This window comes from Periplaneta americana, chromosome 9 (assembly GCF_040183065.1).
Source record: "Periplaneta americana isolate PAMFEO1 chromosome 9, P.americana_PAMFEO1_priV1, whole genome shotgun sequence".
Classification (NCBI taxonomy): Eukaryota; Metazoa; Arthropoda; class Insecta; order Blattodea; family Blattidae; genus Periplaneta; species Periplaneta americana.
Genome location: NC_091125.1, coordinates 85,962,272 through 85,984,670, shown reverse-complemented (window position 1 = coordinate 85,984,670; position 22,399 = coordinate 85,962,272). Strand labels below are relative to the sequence as shown.

Here is a 22,399-nt window from a genome sequence, read left to right as displayed (position 1 = left end):
TTTTCACATAAAGGAAATTTTGAAAGCATTGCCTAACTAAACCATCCTACTACTTCAGACATGAAGGGATAGGGAATCAATTTTGAGACAATGGAAAGAGGGTAGATATGAAATGTTAAATTATATTTTATTTAAATTTGTAATTAACAGTGAAAATGAATACTGTAGAAATAAAATGGAGATCTATCTTCACGACCTCTGGTGATGTGGGAGCTGCAGTGTATGCTACCAAATAACTTTCAAGAACTTGTTTAAAAATTTTCGTCTTAAAAATATTCTTACAAATTTAGTTAAGACAGTGCAACTCCCTTCCCATAGGAATGAATACATGAACTACATCTAATTGAAACACCATGTTACTAGTACAAAAAAGATATGCAAAGAAATTTCTTATTAGTTACTAAAAATTTGACCTCATTCGGCCAGACAGAATCACAAGACAACACAATACAAGATAATTTGTCACTTGTAACTCAAAACTCAACAAATTTATCAGAAATGTCACCTCCTGCATTATTCCTACTAATTTTCCCGTTTTTTTTTCATGGAATTTTTAAGAACTAATTTGCATGAAAAAGACATCAACTGTATAAAATACTTGACCATACAGACACAAAAAGGTGAACATTGCAAAGAACTTGTGGGAAATCACAATATCACCATTATACTTTTAGCCAACTCAAAATAACCATAAGCAGTGCAAATCTGCGCTTCATTCAACCCTTGGCAGTGTATTTGTAGGGGGTTTATGTAATTGAATATAAATGACTGTGGAGATGAACTGAATGACGATGACTGATCCTGTAGCATCAGGAAGTTCACTGCAAATCCTGATACAATTTCAGAAGTCTTTAAACTATGCTGTTTAAGCACGTTCACCACGGATTCGCCGGGCAAGCTGAATGTCCTTCGGCATGATGGTTACACGCTTGGCATGGATAGCACACAGGTTAGTGTCTTCAAAGAGACCTACCAGATAGGCCTCACTTGCTTCCTGTGAACATAAGAAAATATCACACTTGAAACCTTTACTCCAATATCATTATGTTAAAGAGTTCTTGACAATATCTTTGAAAAATATTGGAGTGCAAGAGGTCAAATGACTTTATTGTCAAATGCCTGGCATTAGAAATCAACAACACTTTGAGTAGTCAATGAATCAGATGATTTAACAGAACAATTTTCAATTTGTGCACCACACACAAATGTACATTCTCGGTGTTCCCAAGAGTCTTCCACAATTGTTGTTGTGACAAGTTATCAAAATGAAAACTAATGGCAGACCTAGGCATCTTGCCTTTATTCATACATAAAATCATTATTCAATATTTCTACATATAACCAATGACTTTACTTCCCCATCCGATGAAATCCATATTTAAGTTTTCTGCCTGCAATTCCTTAGTCCTGAACCAGATTTAACCAATAATATTCTGGTATAAGAGGCATGCATAGTATCAAACCAATAATTATGGTACAGTCGGAGGCAGAGATTTTGGCAGGTGACCTCGATGACATTTCCAGTACTCAAGTCAATATTGTTTCTGTGAGCTGCATGAATGACTTGCGATAACATTCTGAGTCATTGTTTATATTTTCATACCCGCAGCTCATATCATTATGAAACACACCACCGTACAGTCCGATTCAAAGAATACCTTAACATGTAAATGACAATAATTTCACAATACGCCTCCTACATATATATAATTCTACCCTTACCAGATCAATATACAAGATTTCTACTGGTCGCATCCACAACTGTGAAGTAACTGTTAGATTATCTGGCCGCAAAACCAGTTGACCCAGGTTCGATTCCCAGCAGGGGCAAGTTACCTGGTTGAGGGTTTTTCCGAGGTTTTCCCTCAACCCAATATGAGCAAATGCTGGGTGCAGTGCTGGACCCCAGACTCATTTCACCGACATCGCCTTAATCTCATTCAGACACTGAGTAACCTAAGATGGTGATAAAGCGTTGCAAAAAAATCTACTGGCCGTGTGACTATTCATGTTAGTAAAATTACGATTCTTCTTACTGATCAAAATATAATTTGGTTAATTGGGTAAAATTGCATGCCGTGGAAGTTAGATTTATATAAAGGTATAATAAACAGAATTGCAATGGATACAACAAGGGCAATAATTTCTTAACACAAACACATTGTCAATAAAACAGAGAAGAAAGCATTTTTAAAATACTTGAAATCGTACAAAATATCGGAGAAACAATTGAAAAATATAAATTAGGCCTACCATTCACAATAGATATTTTTGTTTATTAATCTAGAGGTTTGGCTGGTGACTCTACTAAATTCCAGCACAAAATTCATTCAGAATATGTAGAAATTACATTTTTGAATTTTACTAAATGTATACTATCGAAAGGTGTTACATACCCCATTAAATACTGTACACGTGTTTATGTCTATCTGCAATGTTTTCTTTTCTTTTTAAATATAATTCATAGTACTAAAACTGCCATATTGAATTCACACAAATTGTATTATTCGTAATTTCAGTCTTGAAAACCCCTAAGATAACTAATCTAATTTCTCACCCATTTTTGTCCCACTCTACCACTTTAGGGACAAAGCCAGACAAAATAATACCTTATTCGTATTCTGTGATCGCAAAGATCCCCAGATATCGACTTTCACCGAGATCAGATGACATGAGATTCTCACCCCCTTCTGCCTTTTCATCAGTATCTTTGGAGATGGTATTAAAAAAAAAAAATCTAAGAATGTTTAACCAAACTTGTTGAGAGAGAGAGAGAGAGAGAGTAACCTTCATTTTAAATTTTACGTCTCTTGTTAAATATACTTCAGTGCATTTTTAAAACAGTCAACTCCTTTCTCTCTCTGCTCTGTTATTAAGGTATAAAAAAAACTAGTTTAGCTATATGTGCATATTTTTGGAAGTGACTGTCCATCAAAGTCCACTCGAATCTCTGTATGTTTACCCTTATGTCACACCTATTCCAGCTTCAGTTTGCTTGCTGCAGACATATCAGCCGACCTTGCATCAGTGAGCAACTTGCTCTGGAGTTCAGATAAAATCCATCTGCCAAAATTGCTGGCTCTTACTATACCTCTCAAATTTGTATATTAAAATAAATGAACGATGCCATGAACTTCAATGAAGGGAAGAGGAACTACTACTGTAATAAACGCAAAACTTATACACTTCTGACATAACCAGCGTATGTAGCGATGTGCGAGAATCGTATCTTGAAGCATTGTTAGCCTGCTGAATGCATCCTTTGTTCATATTATTTTGGAGCGTGTTTTATTTGTTTATAGTGTCGCTCATAGGCGAAAGAACGTTGTGTTCCTGTGCAAGGCTACAAGAATGCTTAATAATAAATTATCTGCAAGGGACATAGCTTTCCAGAGCATGGGTTTTATAGCAGACAAAGGTACAGTCACGTGTAATTGTCAGGTCTCGTGAGAAAGAAGAGGAACTACTGAGAAAATCTGAAGCCTGCAAAGCATGTATCGGCAATTAAGATTAACAATCTCGTGTGCAGACTTCTATTGCTACTTGTTTTAGCAGTGTGCAAAACAAAAAGAAATATCTGGAAAAACACGTTGCAGAGACCTCTATAAAAGCAAACATACAAATTTCCAAGCTGGAAAACGAACATGTGAAGTCATTTTTGAATGAATTTGTAAAGGTAAGATTACATACAACTTAATTTTCTTTACTTTAATTTCATTGTTCAAGAATGGCTCTTGAACATTAAATCCAGACATTTGAGATTGGCAGGGCATGTAGCACATATGGGCAAATCCATAAATGCATAGTGTGTTAGTTGGGAGACTGGAGGGGAAAAGACCTTACGGGAGGCCGAGACACAGATGAGGGGATAATATTACAATGGATTTGAGGGAGGTAGTATATGATAGACTGGATTTATCTTGCACAGGATAGGGACCAATGGCGAGCTTATGTGACAGTGGCAATGAACCTGCAGGTTCCTTAAAAGCCATTTGTAAGCAAGTAATAATGGTTCACAAAATATGCATAAAATTTACAAGCTTTCAAGTACTGAAAGTCTTTGGTCCAGGGAAATGTAATTATAAAGCAGCACATGTGATTGGCATAATCTGCAGAATTGGCAAAGAAGTATTAGGCTATGTGCAAACGACCATAAAAAGTAACTAAAATATCTAGTGTGTTAAGGGACCATGGAAAGTAATCATTACCATGGTTTTACCTGTCCTCGAATATTACAAAGTAACTTGTCAAAAATGTTTGAAAGGTAAAATTATTATTTCTTTTTTTAAATAAATATATGTTGCAGGGGCTGGATATATTCCTTGTTCCAAGGTCATTAGAGAAAAGTATATTCCAGACATGAAAGCTGAAAGAGAACAAGAAATTAAGAGTAACCTTCTGAGGCAAAAAGTGGTGGTGTATTGTAACGAAACACAAACGTGAGTAGTGTTTTTGTAGTTCTTTTAAAAATAATACAGCCTTCGGCTACAGTGGAGTTAATTGTAGGTGACATGCATATTCTTCAATCAGCACATTCCAAGACCTGCTCCAGAGCTATTTTAGATACAATGAAAAAGTACAACATCCAACTTGATGATGTGGCTCTTGTATCAAATTCGGCACGGTATATGATAAAATGTTTCGATATATTAAGCGATATTATAAGTGACAGTGTTGGGCTCACGAACTAAACTTAGTGCTGAATGTGTTTGTTTAAGCACCTGCCAGAGTTTTAGTTTGTTGTGGCCAAAGTCAAACCGGCTTTCTTAAATACTCAAAAACGAAGTATCCCTTCTGGAAGTTTCTGGACAGTAAGTACACAGGACAATGTATTCAACTATTTCCTATGCCCATTCTAACTAGCCGATCGTAATGGTGGAACAGTGCCATATCTTGCAGAGCACCTAAGGGATGTGGTAACTTTCATGACAAGTGAAGATGTTGCAGTCCAAAATGCTGGGGTCAATTTTCTTCACAGCATGAGAGAAGATAACTAATTGTTGCTGAAACAGCAGGTTGTTTTGTACGTGAAGAGGGTAGTGGCATTAATGAGTTAATTTTCTGGAGGGCCAGTACTAATCCCACTGTGCACATTTTAGATGGTCACCTCAGACAAACTGAACAGACTATGAGGTTGCTGCTTCTGGGTATCAGAGCAACAAAACAATACAATTAATTGAAGCTTCTGACAGTGCTACTACGAAACACAAACTGAAAACAATGATAACTAAACCAATGCTGCTTCACATAATTTGACAAAACTTTTCAGTGACCTGCACGTGAGTTCTACAAAGGAGTGTGTGTGTTTTATCCTGTGGAAGTTGCACAGCAAAAATCTGGTGGAAACAATAAGAAAACTAATTCTGTTCGAATCTGTGAGACACTGCAGTGATAACAGGCTACAGTGAATTGCAGAGAGTGGTGAAAAGAAGCTGAGCTCTGGTGAAGAAGTGGATATTATTCCTGTGCTGCAGGGAATGACCACAAACTATCCTGATTTTGCAATCTGTGCTTAGAGTTATATGGATGCAATGTGCAAATGCATACTGTAAACTCTTTTCATCATACAATAATGTTTTGTCTGATAAACGCCATTGTTTGTCAACAGAAAATGTCAATCTTTTTTCTGAAATGTATTTTGAAAGCTAGAGTACTTATTGTGGTATCAAAGATCAAAGCTTGTATTTTGAAAATACCGAAAAATTCAATTGAAAATGCCGATTTATCCATTTGAAAATCCCACATTTTGCAGTTTCGGTAGTAATCACACTTTATTAGGCACTTTACTCTCTCGATGTCAGCTTCCATTTAACTTTCAAGTAACATTCAAGATAATATTTTTCTAGAAAAAGTTCATACATTTTCATTACACTCAAACCTATTTCCAGATACTGCTTCTTCCCAGCTATTGGTAGGTAACAGCATTGTTTCATATTTTTTTTTTTAATCCAATGCCACCAGGTTGTCTTTTCGACATTTCTGGTCTTCTCTCCTGGCCATGGCTTAGTTGTAACCCACTTCTGAGGTTGGGGAGCCTGGAAGGCGGAGTTACATTACCCCTATGATGTGATAGGATTATGATAATGTGGTGCCAGGAGAGGTCTTAAATCTAAATAATCTTGTCAATGTAAAAATAAGATTATTTTACTGCTGTGAGTGTTAAAAAGACCGCTAAATCCCTATATGAACAATACAAATTTCATAAATTTTACCTGCTAAACTAACACTGAAAAATGCTAGATTTAGCAGGAAAACCACTGAATTGGCAACACTGTTCGTACTTCTCCTGTTGGAAGAGGTCATTCATTAGAGAGACAAGCCATATTAATTTTAAATTATAAGTCAAAGGCTGATGTCATTCTCATTTTTTCCAGAATTTCTACATTTGATTTGTAGCTGTTCCATTTACCTAATACAGTAATGAAAATAGTCTGGTCATGTTCATAGTTACCAATTTGATGAATCTTTCAGCTATTATACAACAAAATAACCTCCAAAAAAACTTATTATAAATATAGGACCAACAAAGATTATAGGCAGCTAAGCATGTTAGTAACTCCAGTATGCATTGTCGGGGTCTAAAAACCCAAAATAAGAGTTGTGCCTTTGTAGCATTGTTAATCGTTAAACATTAGGTGTGGTTTCTTGTAAACTTTAACACACGTCTTCCTTTTTGAGGGTAGAATTACATTTGAGGCATGTTATTTTCACAGTTATAAATTATCTACATTCTTGGAAAATATACCCCTTGATAGAAGAGCAGAAGATGGTGCACTGTCATACTTTGCAAGACACACATGTGAATTATTATACAGGTTCGTTGGTAATGGATTAGATGTGCTGGACCTGTTGCAAGGTCAATGCACTCACTTACATTATGCCTTAAAGTGTGTGCTATTCCTACTATTATTATAAATTTTATCAAGTCTTCTTCATATTACAAACCAGGTTTGAACATTCAGCACGACCAGGACAAACACGCTTTTCATTCCTCATTGAAAACCTGGTTTGAAAATCCAGCAAGTCCAGGACAACCACGCAAAACTGCTTTTGCATTTTAGATGGACTTACGCAGTTTTCAAACTGGGCGATATATATATATATATATATTGAATAATTACTTTTTGAAAATTTTGAATATTAAAAATCTACAATTCGGCATAGTATATTATACAAGCAAACAAAATTTCACCTTCCTAGCACTAAATCTGTGGAATCCTTAGCAATGTTTCATGCAAGAAAATTTGCAAAAAGTAGAAACAGAGAAAAATGAGATTAAAATACATATTGTACTGAAAATCATCATATGTGCACATATATAGTATCAGAAATACCCAGCGTCAGGACCTTCCTGAAGCTTGGCTGCCTCCTCTGCTTTAAGTCTGGCTAACTTCACAACACGTCAATACTGAACTACTCGACATTTTGGCTTCTTTACATGACAAGTATCCCTTCCAATCCCCAACTCCACTGTCCTGTTGCCTGGTGAGAATTCTGCAACTGAGTTTCATTTACATTTCTTGTAGTGCCAGAATTAAACTCACTGCTAGTCAAACAGCAATATTGACTCGATCCTTGGAATTACAAGTCTCCTTAGGAAAGTACTTCCATATTTTACTACAGAGACTTTTGTGTTCTGAGTCTTTCCCTGTAGACAGATCTTCAGCAAATCATCAGATGCTAGTCTTTGATAACCTACACCAGCATAATTTTTAGAATGTATTCTTCTTTCAAAGTTGTCCTAACATGTTCTTTCTATATGTGATCCCCTTGTCTATAGCTGTTGAAGAAACACCAAAAATTCTCTCCTTTAGGACATTTCATATGCTGGGGTTTCTGATCAGTGAAGGTCGCATAAACTATACAGATCTGTAAGTTATTTCTTCTGGTATTATGAGGTCAATTTTTTTGCTATGGTGATTGCTTTTAAAGTACCATGGTCTCGAACACCCGAAGTCATACCTTTCATTCTCCATTCACTTACTGCATTCCTAAGAGCAGTTCCCATCCTTTTCCCAACATGGTCTCCACTGCCCACATATTTAGATTCATAGCAAAAATATCCACTGAAATACTATTTACAAAGGATACTACAGAAAATACAGCCATGTCATGCCAATCAAGAGAGCGCAGGCATTTAAATATAGTATCAAAGTACTTCCAAGCATCACAGGACTTGGAAATGTTGCAGATATATTAAACAGGGTATGCAAGAACAATTTTATGCAGAATTCCGAAAAAGTGATAAAAATATTCAGTATAGCCCCCCCAACCACCTTTCACAAGAGAACTACAGTGCAGACTGGGGTGGGGAACTTTTAACAATGCAATTTTTATCCCCATAGAAGTTCCCTAGCTTGCCACATTGGGTCAGCATGTGGTAAATATGTTCCGACAGGAAAGATGAGAAGAAACTGGTCATATTTCCATGCAATGAGTACACTTCTCAAACTCTGCAAATATTAGTTTTATAACTTAATGATTCGAAAAAAATCGTACTTTTTGACCTTTCCTGGAAGTAAATTCAGGCACAATGCATATTTGAAGAATTTAGATTTAATAGTACATTTTTAGACTTTTATATTGCATATCATGTCCTATTTCCTGGTTTTAGTATGTATAATATGTTAACTTACATAATAGTGTCATTTGTGAATGTTGCTTTGTAGAATCTAGCATTTCCGAGTTATTTGTCTACCGTTAATGTAGTTTCGCGGCATCCTACCTGAAAACTAGTCTTTGGACTTTCCTCTAAAAGCTCCCTTTGTTACACTAGAATTTCCAACTCCCAACTCTCGCTTGTTACAAGCCGGAAGTCAAAGCACTGAAAGAAAGGCAGGCAGAAGCAGCATGCTTGCTAACTTCAATTTAGTATATTTTTGAGTCGAATGGTGAAATGTTGCTATAGCTCCTGTTAGATAGAAGAGATCTTGTGTCAAAATGGATTGAGGGAAAGGAATTACTGAAGACGCACAGTGATGTAGTTTATTGTAATAAATAAGCGAGTACTTGTGTATTTTGGAGCGCATGACAGTGTCACAGTTGGTTTAATGCTTCAATCTCAATTTCTCCCAAATTTCTTGACCCAAGTCTTCACCTGCCACTTCTTTTGATCATGTGTGTTAAAAAATGTGCTTTGGATAAGTGAAGAAAATTTTGAGAAATTCGTTGTATGTTATTTCAAAAGAAAATAAAAATGTAACAACGTAGAACTCAATTTTGATAGTGAATATTTTTCTTGGTTCACATTATTTTTCATATATTGATTTCCCTGACTTACCACAACTATATTGAGAAATTTTTTCTGACAATAGAGATTTTGGAATATGGTTCTGTAAAACTTTTGTATCATTAAATTTATTGAAATCAGGTGATAATTTTTAAATATATATATAAAACAACGGGTATACCCGTCACGCCATGAAGGCAGAGTCCCATTCTTTCTATGACCTCAGCACTAGAATGAGGTGGTGTGATCGGCACCACACTCTGACCGCCTTTTTACCCCCAGGAAAGACCCGGTACTCAATTTTATAGGAGGCTGAGTGAACCTCAGGACCGTTCTGAAAGTTTGGCAACGAGAAAAACCCCATCACCACTTGAGATCGAACCTCGGACCTTCCAGTCTGTAGCCAGCTGGTCTACGAACTGAGCTGTATCATTAAATTTATTGAAATCAGAAGGTGATAATTTTTTAAGTTTAAAGGAAATAATTGATACTATGCAATTTTATTCCATTGATTTTTTTAATCGGCCTCTACCATCCCCATAGCCGTCCATTGCGCTCCTTGTTATTTTATTATTTGTGTTATATTTGACAAAACATTACAAATGTTTTCATTATGTTCTAGCTATGTAAAACGTACGTATGTGAACTCAAAATACAAATAAATCAGTAAAAGTAATTCAATTTCTTCTTCTCCAGCATTTCAATCTTTGTTTTTATGGCATCATCTTCTTTAACTGTCAGAAGTTCCAGAATTTTTTTTTTGGGCCAAGTTTTTTTTTATCTCAAAGGAAAGTTTCCTTTTTTCAAGCCATTTCTTTCCTTCTTCTTCCTGGTTCTGTTTTGATTCCTTGAGATACTCTTAGTATCTTATATGAACAGCCCTTACATGTGTTAGCATTGTATGTTTTCAAAGAACCTTATTGCATTTTCAAGTTCTTTGAGAATGAGACTTTATTCAGTTAAATGTTCTATTAATAAGTTTTTATTGAGAGAAACCCACTCTCCACTGTTGCATTTCCGTGTGAAAAAATTAGACCAAGCTTCACAATATTCCACAACTCTAATGTTGATTTCCTAAGAATACTGATTAAAAGAAATCATCAAGTCTTGCATTTGTTGTTATTTCAAAAAAATTGAAGTTAAGCTCAAGATCAGAATGGGCCTCTCCTTATTGACCTTTGGCCCTCTCTGCAACATCTGCAATTCTATTGTGAATATAAAATTCATCTAGAAGTATTGTGAATCTTATTTTGCCCTGTTGTGGTTAATGATAAATAAGATCAGGATCCAAAGATGATAGTCCCTGGACAATTTTATATTTTAGAGGACATCTTTCCAAAATTTCCTCTGTCACTTTAATTAAGTCAGTTTGACATTCCATTTTAAATCTCATGATCTGGGCTTCATTTGCAATAACTTCTTTAAGAATTTGTTTGGAGGCCTATATCAATGTTTTTTACTTCACGTAAATTGTCTTTGTTATTCACATTAAGCAAAAAACATTTGTTCAATGATGTACCAGTAAGTATTTTACAAATCTTTCCAGCAAACCTTGCAAAAGACTTTGTGGATCTGTATATAAGAACAGAGCAAGAGAGTCAAAGGTTTGGAATTTCCTAAAAAAAAAAAATGGCTCACACTCTTGAGAAATTGCCTTAAAAAGCCAATTTACATTACAAAAATTAATCTTTTGTTTGAGTTGAAATGATTTTCAAAGGCTTAGTATGAAATGATTTCTGGTTATCAATGTATTTCTTAATATCATCACTAATGGTTTTAAGACTATTGCCCAGCTGACGACAAAAGACAATTAAAAGCAATCAAACAATGAATCCGCATCTATGTCGTTCTCCTTTTTGCAAAACCCACAATAAGAGAATCCCTGTGAAAATTTCCCTGATACTTCTCTGAAAACTAGATATTTCCCTGACTTTCGACATATGTTATAAGAAGTGTTGCCAAACTGACAATTCCACACTCTAGAAGGTTTAGTTGTGTATTGTACTTAAATCTACGAATTACATACGAGGCGCATCTAGAAAGTAAGTTTCCCTATTTAAAAAAAAACACACACTTCTAGGAAAACATTTATTGGCAACAGGTACAGCAATGTTTCAGCTATTTTTCAACATAGCCACCATCAGAATTGAGACACTTGTCGTATCGTGGTATCAACTTTTGTATCCCTCTGTTGTAGAACTCTGCCGTCTGTGAATGGAACCAGTGTGCGACAGACGTCTTCAGCTCTTCGACGTTGCCAAAACACTCACCGGAGGACAGGAATTTCTTGAGGTGCAAGAAAACGTGAAAATCGCTGGGAGCAAGATCAGGACTGTAGGGTGGATGATGAAACAACTCCCAGCCAAATTCCGTCAAAACAGCTGCTGTGAGCCGAGCCGTATGTGGACGAGCATTGTCATAGAGGAGCAAAACACCTGCAGTAAGCATTCCACACATCTTGTTTTGAATGTCGCCGTCATCGTGATACCACTGCAGAAATGTCAGTGCTGCTCCTAAACGTTGCATTTTGTGTTCGGGTGTCAGGTTTTTCGGCACCCACTTTTTTGAACAGCAGGTGCTTAGTGACAATCTCATGCAACAAGGATCGCGATATCTGCGGAAAATGGCTGCTCAGCTCCGTAATCGTGAAGTGACTGTTCTCCATGATGCACTGCCGCACCAGCTCAACACGATCATCATTAATGAGGGACTGTTGCCCACTGCGCTCATCATCATGGACACTTTGACGACCTTCGGAAAACTGCCTACACCAGTGATGCACCATCTGCTTACTCATGATGTTCGGCCCATAGACCTGACAGAGCTGCCGATGAATTTCAATTGGCACAATGCTTTGTGCATTAAAGAACTCTATCACCGACTGAACATCGCAGGCGGCAGGAGAAAGAGTAAGAGCTTCCATTTCGGACCACTGCTGCCATGCTACTGGCCCCAGGCGGGACCTGTCTGCCTGGCATATAATTGATATGTCATAGATCTGTTACACATGCGCAATTGACACAGCTAATTACGTTTACTTTCAAGGGGAAAAAAAACGGGAAACTTACTTTCTGGATGCGCCTCGTAGATTTAATTATAGAACTCAACTAAACCTTCTATAAGTGTGAATATTTCAACATTTTGTATCTTATAACTTATGGCTGTTACAAAGTTGTTGGGGTGACCTATTCAATTTCAGTTAGGAACAAAGTAACTATATTAGTCACAGTCTGTCAGTGATTAGATGTTGCCAAACCTGTTATATTTGAATATTAAAGGCAAAGTCCGTTATGTGAACAAATCGTGCAGGACAAGGATGTATTGTCGATGGTTTTCAGGCTTAAATGTTCAACCATTATATTTATATCCATATATAAAAACAATGTGTGGGTATGCGTATTGTTTTTAAATATTTCATTTAAACTGATGAACCATTATGATGCTCTGAGTAGTAATAAGAAAAATACTAGTAATAATATAGGTATACCTATAATACCAATCAGGCTGTGTAACATGAGACGTAGTTCCGATTTTTGCCACTATTGGCGTAGCTTTAATAAGGCTTCAACAGTCACACTAAAGTATACATTAAGTTGGAGGTCTTTGTATGCTACTTGTCTATGGTACAGACTACAATCATTGCTAGTTCACAGAGACAAGTCACTCCTCAACAATAATGATTTACTTATGTAGTGTTTAATAAGTGGGCTTAATATATTCAATATGACGTCATTTGCACTTATTACCAATATATATCTCAAGTTTCTTTGGGATTAGCCTGTTAAACGACAATAATTACTTCCTCATGAAGAAACAAAATTTAACACGCACCTGAAGAGCACCGATGGCAGCACTCTGGAAACGGAGATCAGTTTTGAAGTCCTGTGCAATTTCACGAACAAGACGCTGAAACGGCAGTTTCCTGATGAGCAACTCAGTGGACTTCTGGTATCGTCTAATTTCTCGAAGAGCGACAGTACCTGGCCTGCAATCAAGACAAACAATGCAAATGCACATGATGTGATCTCGGTAAACTGCAATTCTTCGATGTCGTTCGCCTATTTATTCAAATTATTACTGTTTAGAAATGAAAGAATATTAACAGAAGGATCTTAATTGGAGCAATTTAAATACAGATTTCGGCAATTATATAGTAAGCATCGAAAAACACACTTTCTTTCTTTCCAGATCATAAAACTGCTAAAGAATGGAAAGATAAGAAAAAATATTTAATCAAAATGTATATATTTGGTAGATAATGCATGACTTTTACACCTGTAATGCGGGAAAATAGCCTGGCCGATATTTACTACATAATTATCAAGATTTCATTAGTTATTTACAAGAGTTGAGCAATGTAAGGTTAAAATTACAAGTACAAGCTCCTAAAGTTAAATAGAGCTATAAAACGAACTTTCTAGCATAAAAAACTCAAGTCAAATTCTGAGAACGAACATGTAAGAAGAGAATATTACAATTTACTTCTAGAACAGAAAACCGAAAAATCTTCACCTTAGCAAGAAGCCAAAATTAAGCACTGAAATCATTGATTAATGCAATGTTAATCCTAAAAAGAACGCAATCACCAAAACAATATTGTGAACAAATTAGTCGCAGTATGACAAATTTTAAGGCTACCATACTCAATATAAACTACTACTACTATAGCCAGGCAACATTCAAAACATAGTGCTTCTGTTCTCGATTCGCGCATATCATTGCTCTACATGACTTAATTAATTCCTACTCCAGCCTGACCAATAGGAACATTTGGTTTCTGCGCACTTTGAAATGAGTGCTGCCAGGCTATAACATGAAGACAGTAGGATTTGCTCAGCAAGTTCAATAAAATTCCAGACAATATGTAAAAACCATCAGCATCGGTACTTCAATTTTTCAGTGCCAATAATTTATTTTGTGTCCACAAGGTTGGAATTTTGAAGGAGGGAAATGTAAGAATCCGTGTTCTGAAATTTATCCAAATAATTTATTAAGTATTTGTGGCTGCGAACTAAAACCATGCGTTTATCACTATATACATCTCACAATATTTACGTCTAGCATAATTTCAGAGAATCTACTAGGCCTGCTATTAGAAATACTGGACTAGTAAGTTAACTACGAAAATCTCATCCAGGGTATTACAAATTTTCCAGCTTTAGGCCTTCTGGGTTACAAAATGGCTTCATTATCAAACAGCTGAGCAGAAGACATAGTACTTTCGTTTTATCAGCTGCGTATTAAATAGTAATCACATTACGTTTCCAGCGATGAGTGAAAATTCGCGCCATTCTATACTACCGTAACGTACTTATCCCATATACAGAAGTCAACCTTACATCAGTTGAGTAATTACGGACCACCATTTTGTGTGATACAGCACAAGTGTATGATCAAATATTTTCAACACCTCAACAAAGTAAAACTGAAAAATAAGATATACTTTACGTTGGGAGTGGGGGGGGGGGGAGGCGGGAAAATATTGCATCGCCAAAGCCAACTATTGCAACATGAAATGCTTGAAATATATTGAAAAACAATAAATACTACCTACACTACTGACAAATAGTGCATCTCTCGAGATATACAATATCTAGCAAATTAATTACCTGTAACGATGAGGCTTCTTCACTCCTCCGGTGGAAGGCGCGCTTTTACGGGCTGCTTTGGTGGCCAATTGTTTACGGGGTGCTTTTCCACCAGTGGATTTACGAGCGGTCTGCTTTGTACGTGCCATCTCTCACTCTCACACACTATAAAATGAAAGAGATTACGAAATACACGTAATCCCAAGTCCAACACTGAAGTAGGTCTAGGCTATGATCTGTCAAACAAGTCTATACGTAAAGTCTACAATACGCTAAATGTCATTATTCACAACCACTCTTAACATAAGCTCAAATTACGAATGTGAAAACAAAAAATATCCTCCAGTTACTCAATTTTGTGTGTCCATCGCCATGTCTGACATGTATTGCACAAATACCATAAAAACAATGGCGGCAGACAATTCCTTCTAATCCAGAAATTTCCGCGCGCTATTTCAGGACTTCTAAATTACAAACAAATATCATTATTAAAAAAATTAGTTATTTTAATTATTTCATTAACAACATTAATACACAAAAACCACGTGCTTCCTTACCTTATTCTGGATTATTTATAAATTTCCTTAGTTCCAGCTACCACAGCACTCAACTCGTCACTTCCTTGGAAATGAAAACGGTTGGAATAACAAACCGACGCTGATAATTCACAGCATCCTATTGGTCCTACGTCACATAACGTTGAACGTTCATTGGATAAAATAAAACTGTTTCTCATTGGTTGATGCAATGAATGCCTATGATGTGATTGGTCGTTATAAAAAGCATTCACATTGGTCAATTCCGAGATGTCAGACTTGGCTGCGTTCTGTTGTAGGAACTTTACTTCTCAACCCTGATTTGTGACCATCATTTCGGCCACCCTTGTTTTATAATAAAATCGTATGTGTTGGCTATTTTCAAGTTAACCGCGATTTCTCTTTACACTGTCATAATGTTTGAAACATCTTTAGCAGTATTTATTATTAAGTTTAGAATCTTTTTTCGACTTATGGCAATTAATCCACTTTACAGCAATGTAACGATTTTAGTTCTTCCTGTAGAAGTGGAGAAGCTTGTTCGTTAATTTATACACATTTATAGCATCCTCGCCATCTTCATGAACAGCAAAGATTTATGGGGGTGGATGTGATGGGATGAGGGCGATGTTCTGTTCAACAATAGCATTCCGGTACTGGGAGATACCTCTCTAGGGAGTCGGGAAATAGCATAAATATGCTTACTGTAGGGTACAATTCAATGACTTTGAAACGAAAATATCGTGAACCATGAATTATATTTTATGACATCATTAAAGCATTTCACCTTCACAAATGCAAGAGTATGATACTTCACTTTCAGGAATTAAAAGTCACACTCTAGTAAATAGAAAAAAAAAAGTACAAATCATTTCCAAGATTATTCCAACAATAATGAAATACAATTATAATTTATTTACTAAATTACATTTCAACATTTCTTTCCAATTTGTACTGTAGTTTTTGTGATCGGGTTGCTCTAAGCATGGAAATAATTCTCTAAAACCTTTTTTAGGAAGAAATTTGTTTGTACTTTTGTTGCAATCTTTTACATTTGGAATGTTAAAAAAAAAGTCAGAATGAATCAGAAAAGAGACTTTTATATACAGTTCGTGAATATTTTATTCATATTATAATTTGACAACTTCCAAATTATAGTCAAAAATGTAAAGTGTTATAAATATATACTTCTAACAAATTTCTGTCAATCATAACCTTCTTACATAAAAAAAAGTCAAACAGTATCAGGAAAACAAGCTTTACAAATCAGTCAAATGCCAACATCAGAAAAATTACAAAGCAGTATCAGATTTCTATATAAAATGTGAAAACCATTACAGACATGAAATATATTGGATATATTAGAAGAGATTGAAAAGATGTCATAAAGGGTCAAATAAATGTAATATTCTTATAATAAAGGAAACAGTCTTGAAATATATCGTGTTCAAACAGCAAGATATACGATTTTCAATACAGGAGTAAGGTAGCACTCTTTTACAAAGCTGGCACAAACACACATTAGAATCAGTATCAAGGAAAAAGTGCCTGCTGTGTAGAAAATGTGCTTCCCGTGCCACTTTGACACTCCTTCCCATTTCCTGTTGAACTATTCTACATATCCATAAATATGTATTGCATATAACTTTTTAAAAGTAATGCATATAACATTTTAAAAGAAGAGAAGGACCAAGCTTTGCCTCATGGAGTTGTCCCAAACATTGTCAACCATCCTGGATGAATGACTAATCTATAGTTCCTCAATACAATAATTAAAATGGTCCAGGAACAAAGAAAATGGTAGCATTGTGCAAAATGGGGGAAAATGCATGTATATTATACATGTACACATAGTAAAATCTCTTTCATTTATTTTATAATAAAGTTAATTACTCTAAAGACTGGTCTTACCTTACTGAGGTAATAACATAGTGTAAAATACAAAAAGCTTCTTATACATCAAATGTGCAGATAGTAAAATGTTTATTAACACTAACTTCTTTTCCTGAGGTTTCTATGTTAAATATATAGGGAGAAATGTTGCATTTCAATTAATTAATATTTTATTTTTAGTATGCAAGACATTATTCCATTTGTACATACACATATAAGTAGTTGAAACAGGGCATTCCTCCACGAGATAAAGCTCGGTAGAAATGCCACAAGATTACACTAGTGAGCACCAACTTTGTAAGGCTGCTGTTGTGACAGAAATGAAATCTCCTAACCACCAGAGAGTGAAATCTACCGTAGGTTCTGTTCATTAAACTGAATGGCGAGAGTGCTTTGTTCTGTGCCCCCCCCCCCCCCCATTTCTTAAACACTTTTATTAAATGTAATGCGCACATTTCGTACATTCAGTTATTTGTAAATGAACCTGTAGCAATTTTGGAGGGAAGGAAGTCATGCATAACAATTAAGTCCACATTTTTTTTTTTTTTGGGAGACTGAGGGAAATGAAACTGTGCATTTCTTTTTGTGCACTTCACAGGATTCAGTCTGATCCCATGACACTATGTATGTCTGTTGCTATTAGAAACAGGAAAACTCTAAATTACACTTATACACCTGGCAGTCTTCGTGTATGTTCACAACACAAAAGTTCGAAATTCCGGCCTTAAAAAATATAGAAAATTAAGAGCATTCTGATGAGTACGAATATTTTCTGCTTTGATTTTACATTTGTAATCAATGTTCAGAGAATTCTGAGATAATGTAATACAGTAGGCTACTTTTTTTTCTTTACTTCAAAGCATTATATTTAGGAATTATCACATAAATACCGTTTATAAGTGGATTTTAATATTTCAATAGAATATCTAGTGGGTTAATATATTTAAAAATATTGCAACTGTTGTCTCTATATGAAACTACAAATACCAAGTCTATAGTCTGTGTATAAATTTTCCATACTAATGAGAATGCTTATTTATTATATCTTGTTTATTTCATACTCGAGAAAAATCATATGAAAAAAAAATTCAATTAGTGATAACCAGACAGCAGATTTTCAGTGTCTACACAGTTACAAGACGTCACATCCCTTGGAATATTGAAGGATCATATCAATGAGTTCAATGACCTCTCTGCAACTGATGTACACTAATGTTCAGTATCAGGGCCAAAAATCTGCTGTCTGGTAATAACTAATATTAAAAATATTGATACTTGTGTACCAATACTGATCATCAAGTCAGCCTTCATGCAGGATACAATATGTCAAATTATTTTTTAAAATTATCTATTGCTGATCGAAAGAAGTCTCAGGCTTGTACAAGAAGAAATACAACCGAATTATAACATTGGTAATACTTTGACATTTCCTGCAACACATGGTTTCTATACTATTCATAAAAGCCTGTCATCTAGCTTTCCTGACCAATTTAGTTTGTACCGGTTACTCTCTCTGTCATTCCATCATTGTACATTATCAGAACAAAGTAATGGGCTACCAGTACTTGAATATTTTAAGTCCAGATAGAAGACACTGTGCATGCTCAGAGAGCTAGAAAACATATACATTAACTATCGCTAATGGAGTTACTGAAATTCGTTCTATTTCGAGTGTTGTAACACATTCTGAAATGCGCTTGAGAAGATGAGAATAAAATTGATTTTCTGTAAATAATACCTGGAGATAAATTTGGATCTTCCTAAGGATACTGGCATGTCATACAGAAGTGGAATCTTCCGCCTCCTCTCAGTAGCTCACATGGTTCAAATGTCTGTGTGTTATGCGGAGAGGAGTGGGTTCGAGCCTCATCTGTGTTTTTTTTTTTATTATTTCCTGACTAATGTTAAAATGAAGTCTTGGGACCAATGTTTCAGTTTGTTTAACAAAAAGTATACTTACTGCCCAACTCCTATCAGTTAACAAAACTCAATTGGAAGACAGTTCGTCTCCTTCAAACAAAATAAAGATGAAAACAATTATGGGAAGGGGGAATTAATCCAACCCATGTAAGTTAGTTTCGTACTTCCTAATAATGCCTCCACTCTTCGAGTCTTAGATTTCTTGCCGCTCTCCTCAAACAGTTTCCTAGGACGTACCTCTGCTGGGACCAGGTGTCAATTCAGGACAAGATACTAGTGTTTCACAAGGTCGAATACATTAACACACTTTCTGAGAAAGTTACAGTAAAATTCAATCACTCACTGTTCTTAGTTATAATTTTCCCAAGAGTCTGATCACTTTCAGTCCATTTTGTTTAAACCTCTTTATACTACTGGGTTCAAGAAGTTCCCGGAATTTTACTACCATTTTTCGTATTAATATATAACAAGGGTTATTATACATTTGTTTTGTTGGTAACATTCATGATGTCATTTCCTTAAAGTTTGTTGATAATGGCGATTGTTGGTTTTGAGTTGTAGGCAATTGTTTATCATAGTGTTTTGTTTGTTCGTCGCATTTTGTGATTATGTCCACAGAGCAATGTACAAACATCAAGTTCTGTGTTTTGTTACACAAAACTCCTGCAGAGACATTAAGATTGTTGGAAGAAGCATATGGCGAAGCAGCAATGAAAAAAACTCAAGTGTATGCCTGGCATAAACGCTTTTCTGGTGGCCGCGATAGCATCAAAGATGATGTACGCAGCGGCCGACCAACAACTGCAACAAATGAAGCAATCTGAGCAAAAGCAATCTGAAGCGTGTGCGAAATGTTGTGAGGGACGACCGACGTAAAACCATAAAAGAGATAGCAGCAGAGGTCGGAATATCAGTCGGAAGTGTACACAATGTTCTTCACAAGCATCTCAACATGCATTATGTGTCTCAGAAGTTAGTTCCGAAAATGTTGTCGGCAGAACAGAAACAAGAATGACTCTTGCTGGGGACATGATCAGTATGGCTGATGAAGATGGTGATTTCTTAAACAAAATTATTGCTAGTGATGAAACTTGGTGCTACTTGTACGACCCAGTCCCTAAACGACAGTCATCTGAGTGGAAATCGAAAACATCCCCTCGGAAGCAAAAATTTCCTAGGGACACTTCCAAAGGCAAAGTTATGTTGGAAGTTTTCTTCGACTCTCAGGGTCTCATCCACCATGTGTTCATTCCAGAAGGTCGTACTGTAACAAAAGAATTCTATGTAGAAATCCTCCGTCGCCTCCGGGACACAGTGAGAAGGAAACGTCCAGAAAAGTGGGTAGAAAACAACTGGTTCCTTATGTATGACAATGCACCTGCTCATCGCGCAATTATTGTAAAGAATTTTCTTGCCAGGCACAACATAACTGCTTTGGATCATCCACCATACTCTCCTGATCTCTCACCACCTGATTACTTTCTGTTTCCCCATCTGAATAGTCATCTGAAAGGACGGAGATTAAATGCTGAAGAGGTTATCGCAAACGCGACGAGAGCACTAAGACGGGTTTCACAACATGGCTTCCAGGAACTCTACACGCGTTGGCAAAAGTGTGTTGTTGCGGAAGGCAACCATTTTGAAGGGAATGCTGTAGAATAGTGTTTAAGGTACGTTGTTTCTATGATACTAGCAAATTCCGGGAACTTTTTGAGCCTAGTATGTAAAATGTCATTACTCATTATTATTACTTTTACAATGACAATGTATGTTTACTAAATTAGTTTTTTCAGTACTTAGTATAGAACTTGTTCTTCCCTTTCACAGAAAAACTACTTTGTCCTCGCCAAACATAATCTGCGTCCCCTAAACTTGAAAATAAATATATATCCGAAAGCGGCGAAAAGATGCAGCTGAATTTTCTACTACTAACCCTTTCCTAGTTGAGTGTTAGAGAAGGCTGTATGGCCTCAACTCTGCCAGGTTACATAAACCATTATTATTATTAATATTATTAAACATTACTTCAAGGTCAAGCCTAATAATAACCCATAGGAGTAGGGCAGTAATTATTCCACTTTTTGTTAAACTGAAACATCGACCTCAAGACTGTAAAACTCCATTTTAACGTTATTCAGGGGGGGGGGGGGGGGGAAAGAAAAAAAAAACACCTCACTGGGATGAGGCTTGGAACTGCTCCCTTCTGCCTGATAGCTACTGAGACGAGACAAAAGGTTACGCTTCTGATCAGCATGTCAATCTCCTTACAAATCTTATTATGTGAATTGCGCTATGAAATAACTTCTAAGAGTCAGCCCATTACTTTTTCTGGTACTGTACACAGATATTGTATTTTTACGATTTTCCATTTTTTCTAACAAGACAGAAGTGATTTGGAAATCAGAATACATTTTTATGTCAGATATTTTGGTAGGATGGACTTCATTAACTGAATGGCTAGAATAAGCCCAGGCAGGATTGCTGTGTACTGGTCAAGTAGCACAGTTCGAATGTGTGCTAATGATTCAAACATACACTAAGACTAAAGCTCTGTCTATCCCTCCCATGCACTAGATCCAAGAGAAAGCGAAGACTTGTACGAGTCAAGCCTGCTACCATTTGGGCTAGAACATCTGATTTTCGCACGAGAGACCTGGGTTCAAATTCTTCGAAGTCAAAGTGATGGACAAAGACAGTGTTGAGGCAGATTTTTGAGCAATACTCCACTTCAAAATTCCTTTATTTCACAAATTTCTTCCTTAATCATCATCATCATTATTCTCTGTGGAATGTAGATCCACCTCCAAAGAATGTAGTGCAGACTACCTCTCAGTTAGCAAAGTAATCGTTAGCATCAGAACTTCAGCAAATTAGTCGTGAAAGAGTCGATTTGAACCTCCAATTTGCGGGGAGAGGAGAGGGAAGTGTTTTTGTATGGGATATTTTTTAATGCCCAACTAACATTATTCTTATAAGTGTAAAATTTATTATTCCTTCTCATCTGTTAACTATCTATTCAAAGATTGAAAATTAAGTGGCTATTAAAAAGACTTCCAGTTTTTCTTTTATCCTCCAGCAACAACAAAAAAGAAACACACTTCTTACAAGTATTAATAATTCAACAAAACTGACATGACATTTCACAGGCTTATCCACAGTAAAATCAGAACATTTGAAACCGAATTTGAGAGCTGGGAGTGTTACAATGAACTGTAAAGTCCACAGGAGATACT

General features: G+C 36.0%; 1 protein-coding gene across 1 annotated transcript; it reads right to left on the bottom strand.

The window, feature by feature from the left end:
• Positions 1–108: 108 nt before the first annotated feature.
• On the bottom strand, positions 109–15,569 carry LOC138706176 (histone H3.3A). The gene is made up of 4 exons (XM_069835192.1): positions 15,375–15,569; positions 14,839–14,982; positions 13,061–13,214; positions 109–994 (listed from the first exon to the last, which is right to left on the bottom strand). The coding sequence occupies exons 2-4, from the start codon at positions 14,964–14,966 to the stop codon at positions 866–868; spliced, it is 411 nt and encodes a 136-aa protein (XP_069691293.1). The 5' UTR covers positions 14,967–14,982; positions 15,375–15,569; the 3' UTR covers positions 109–865.
• Between the last annotated feature and the right edge of the window lie 6,830 nt (positions 15,570–22,399).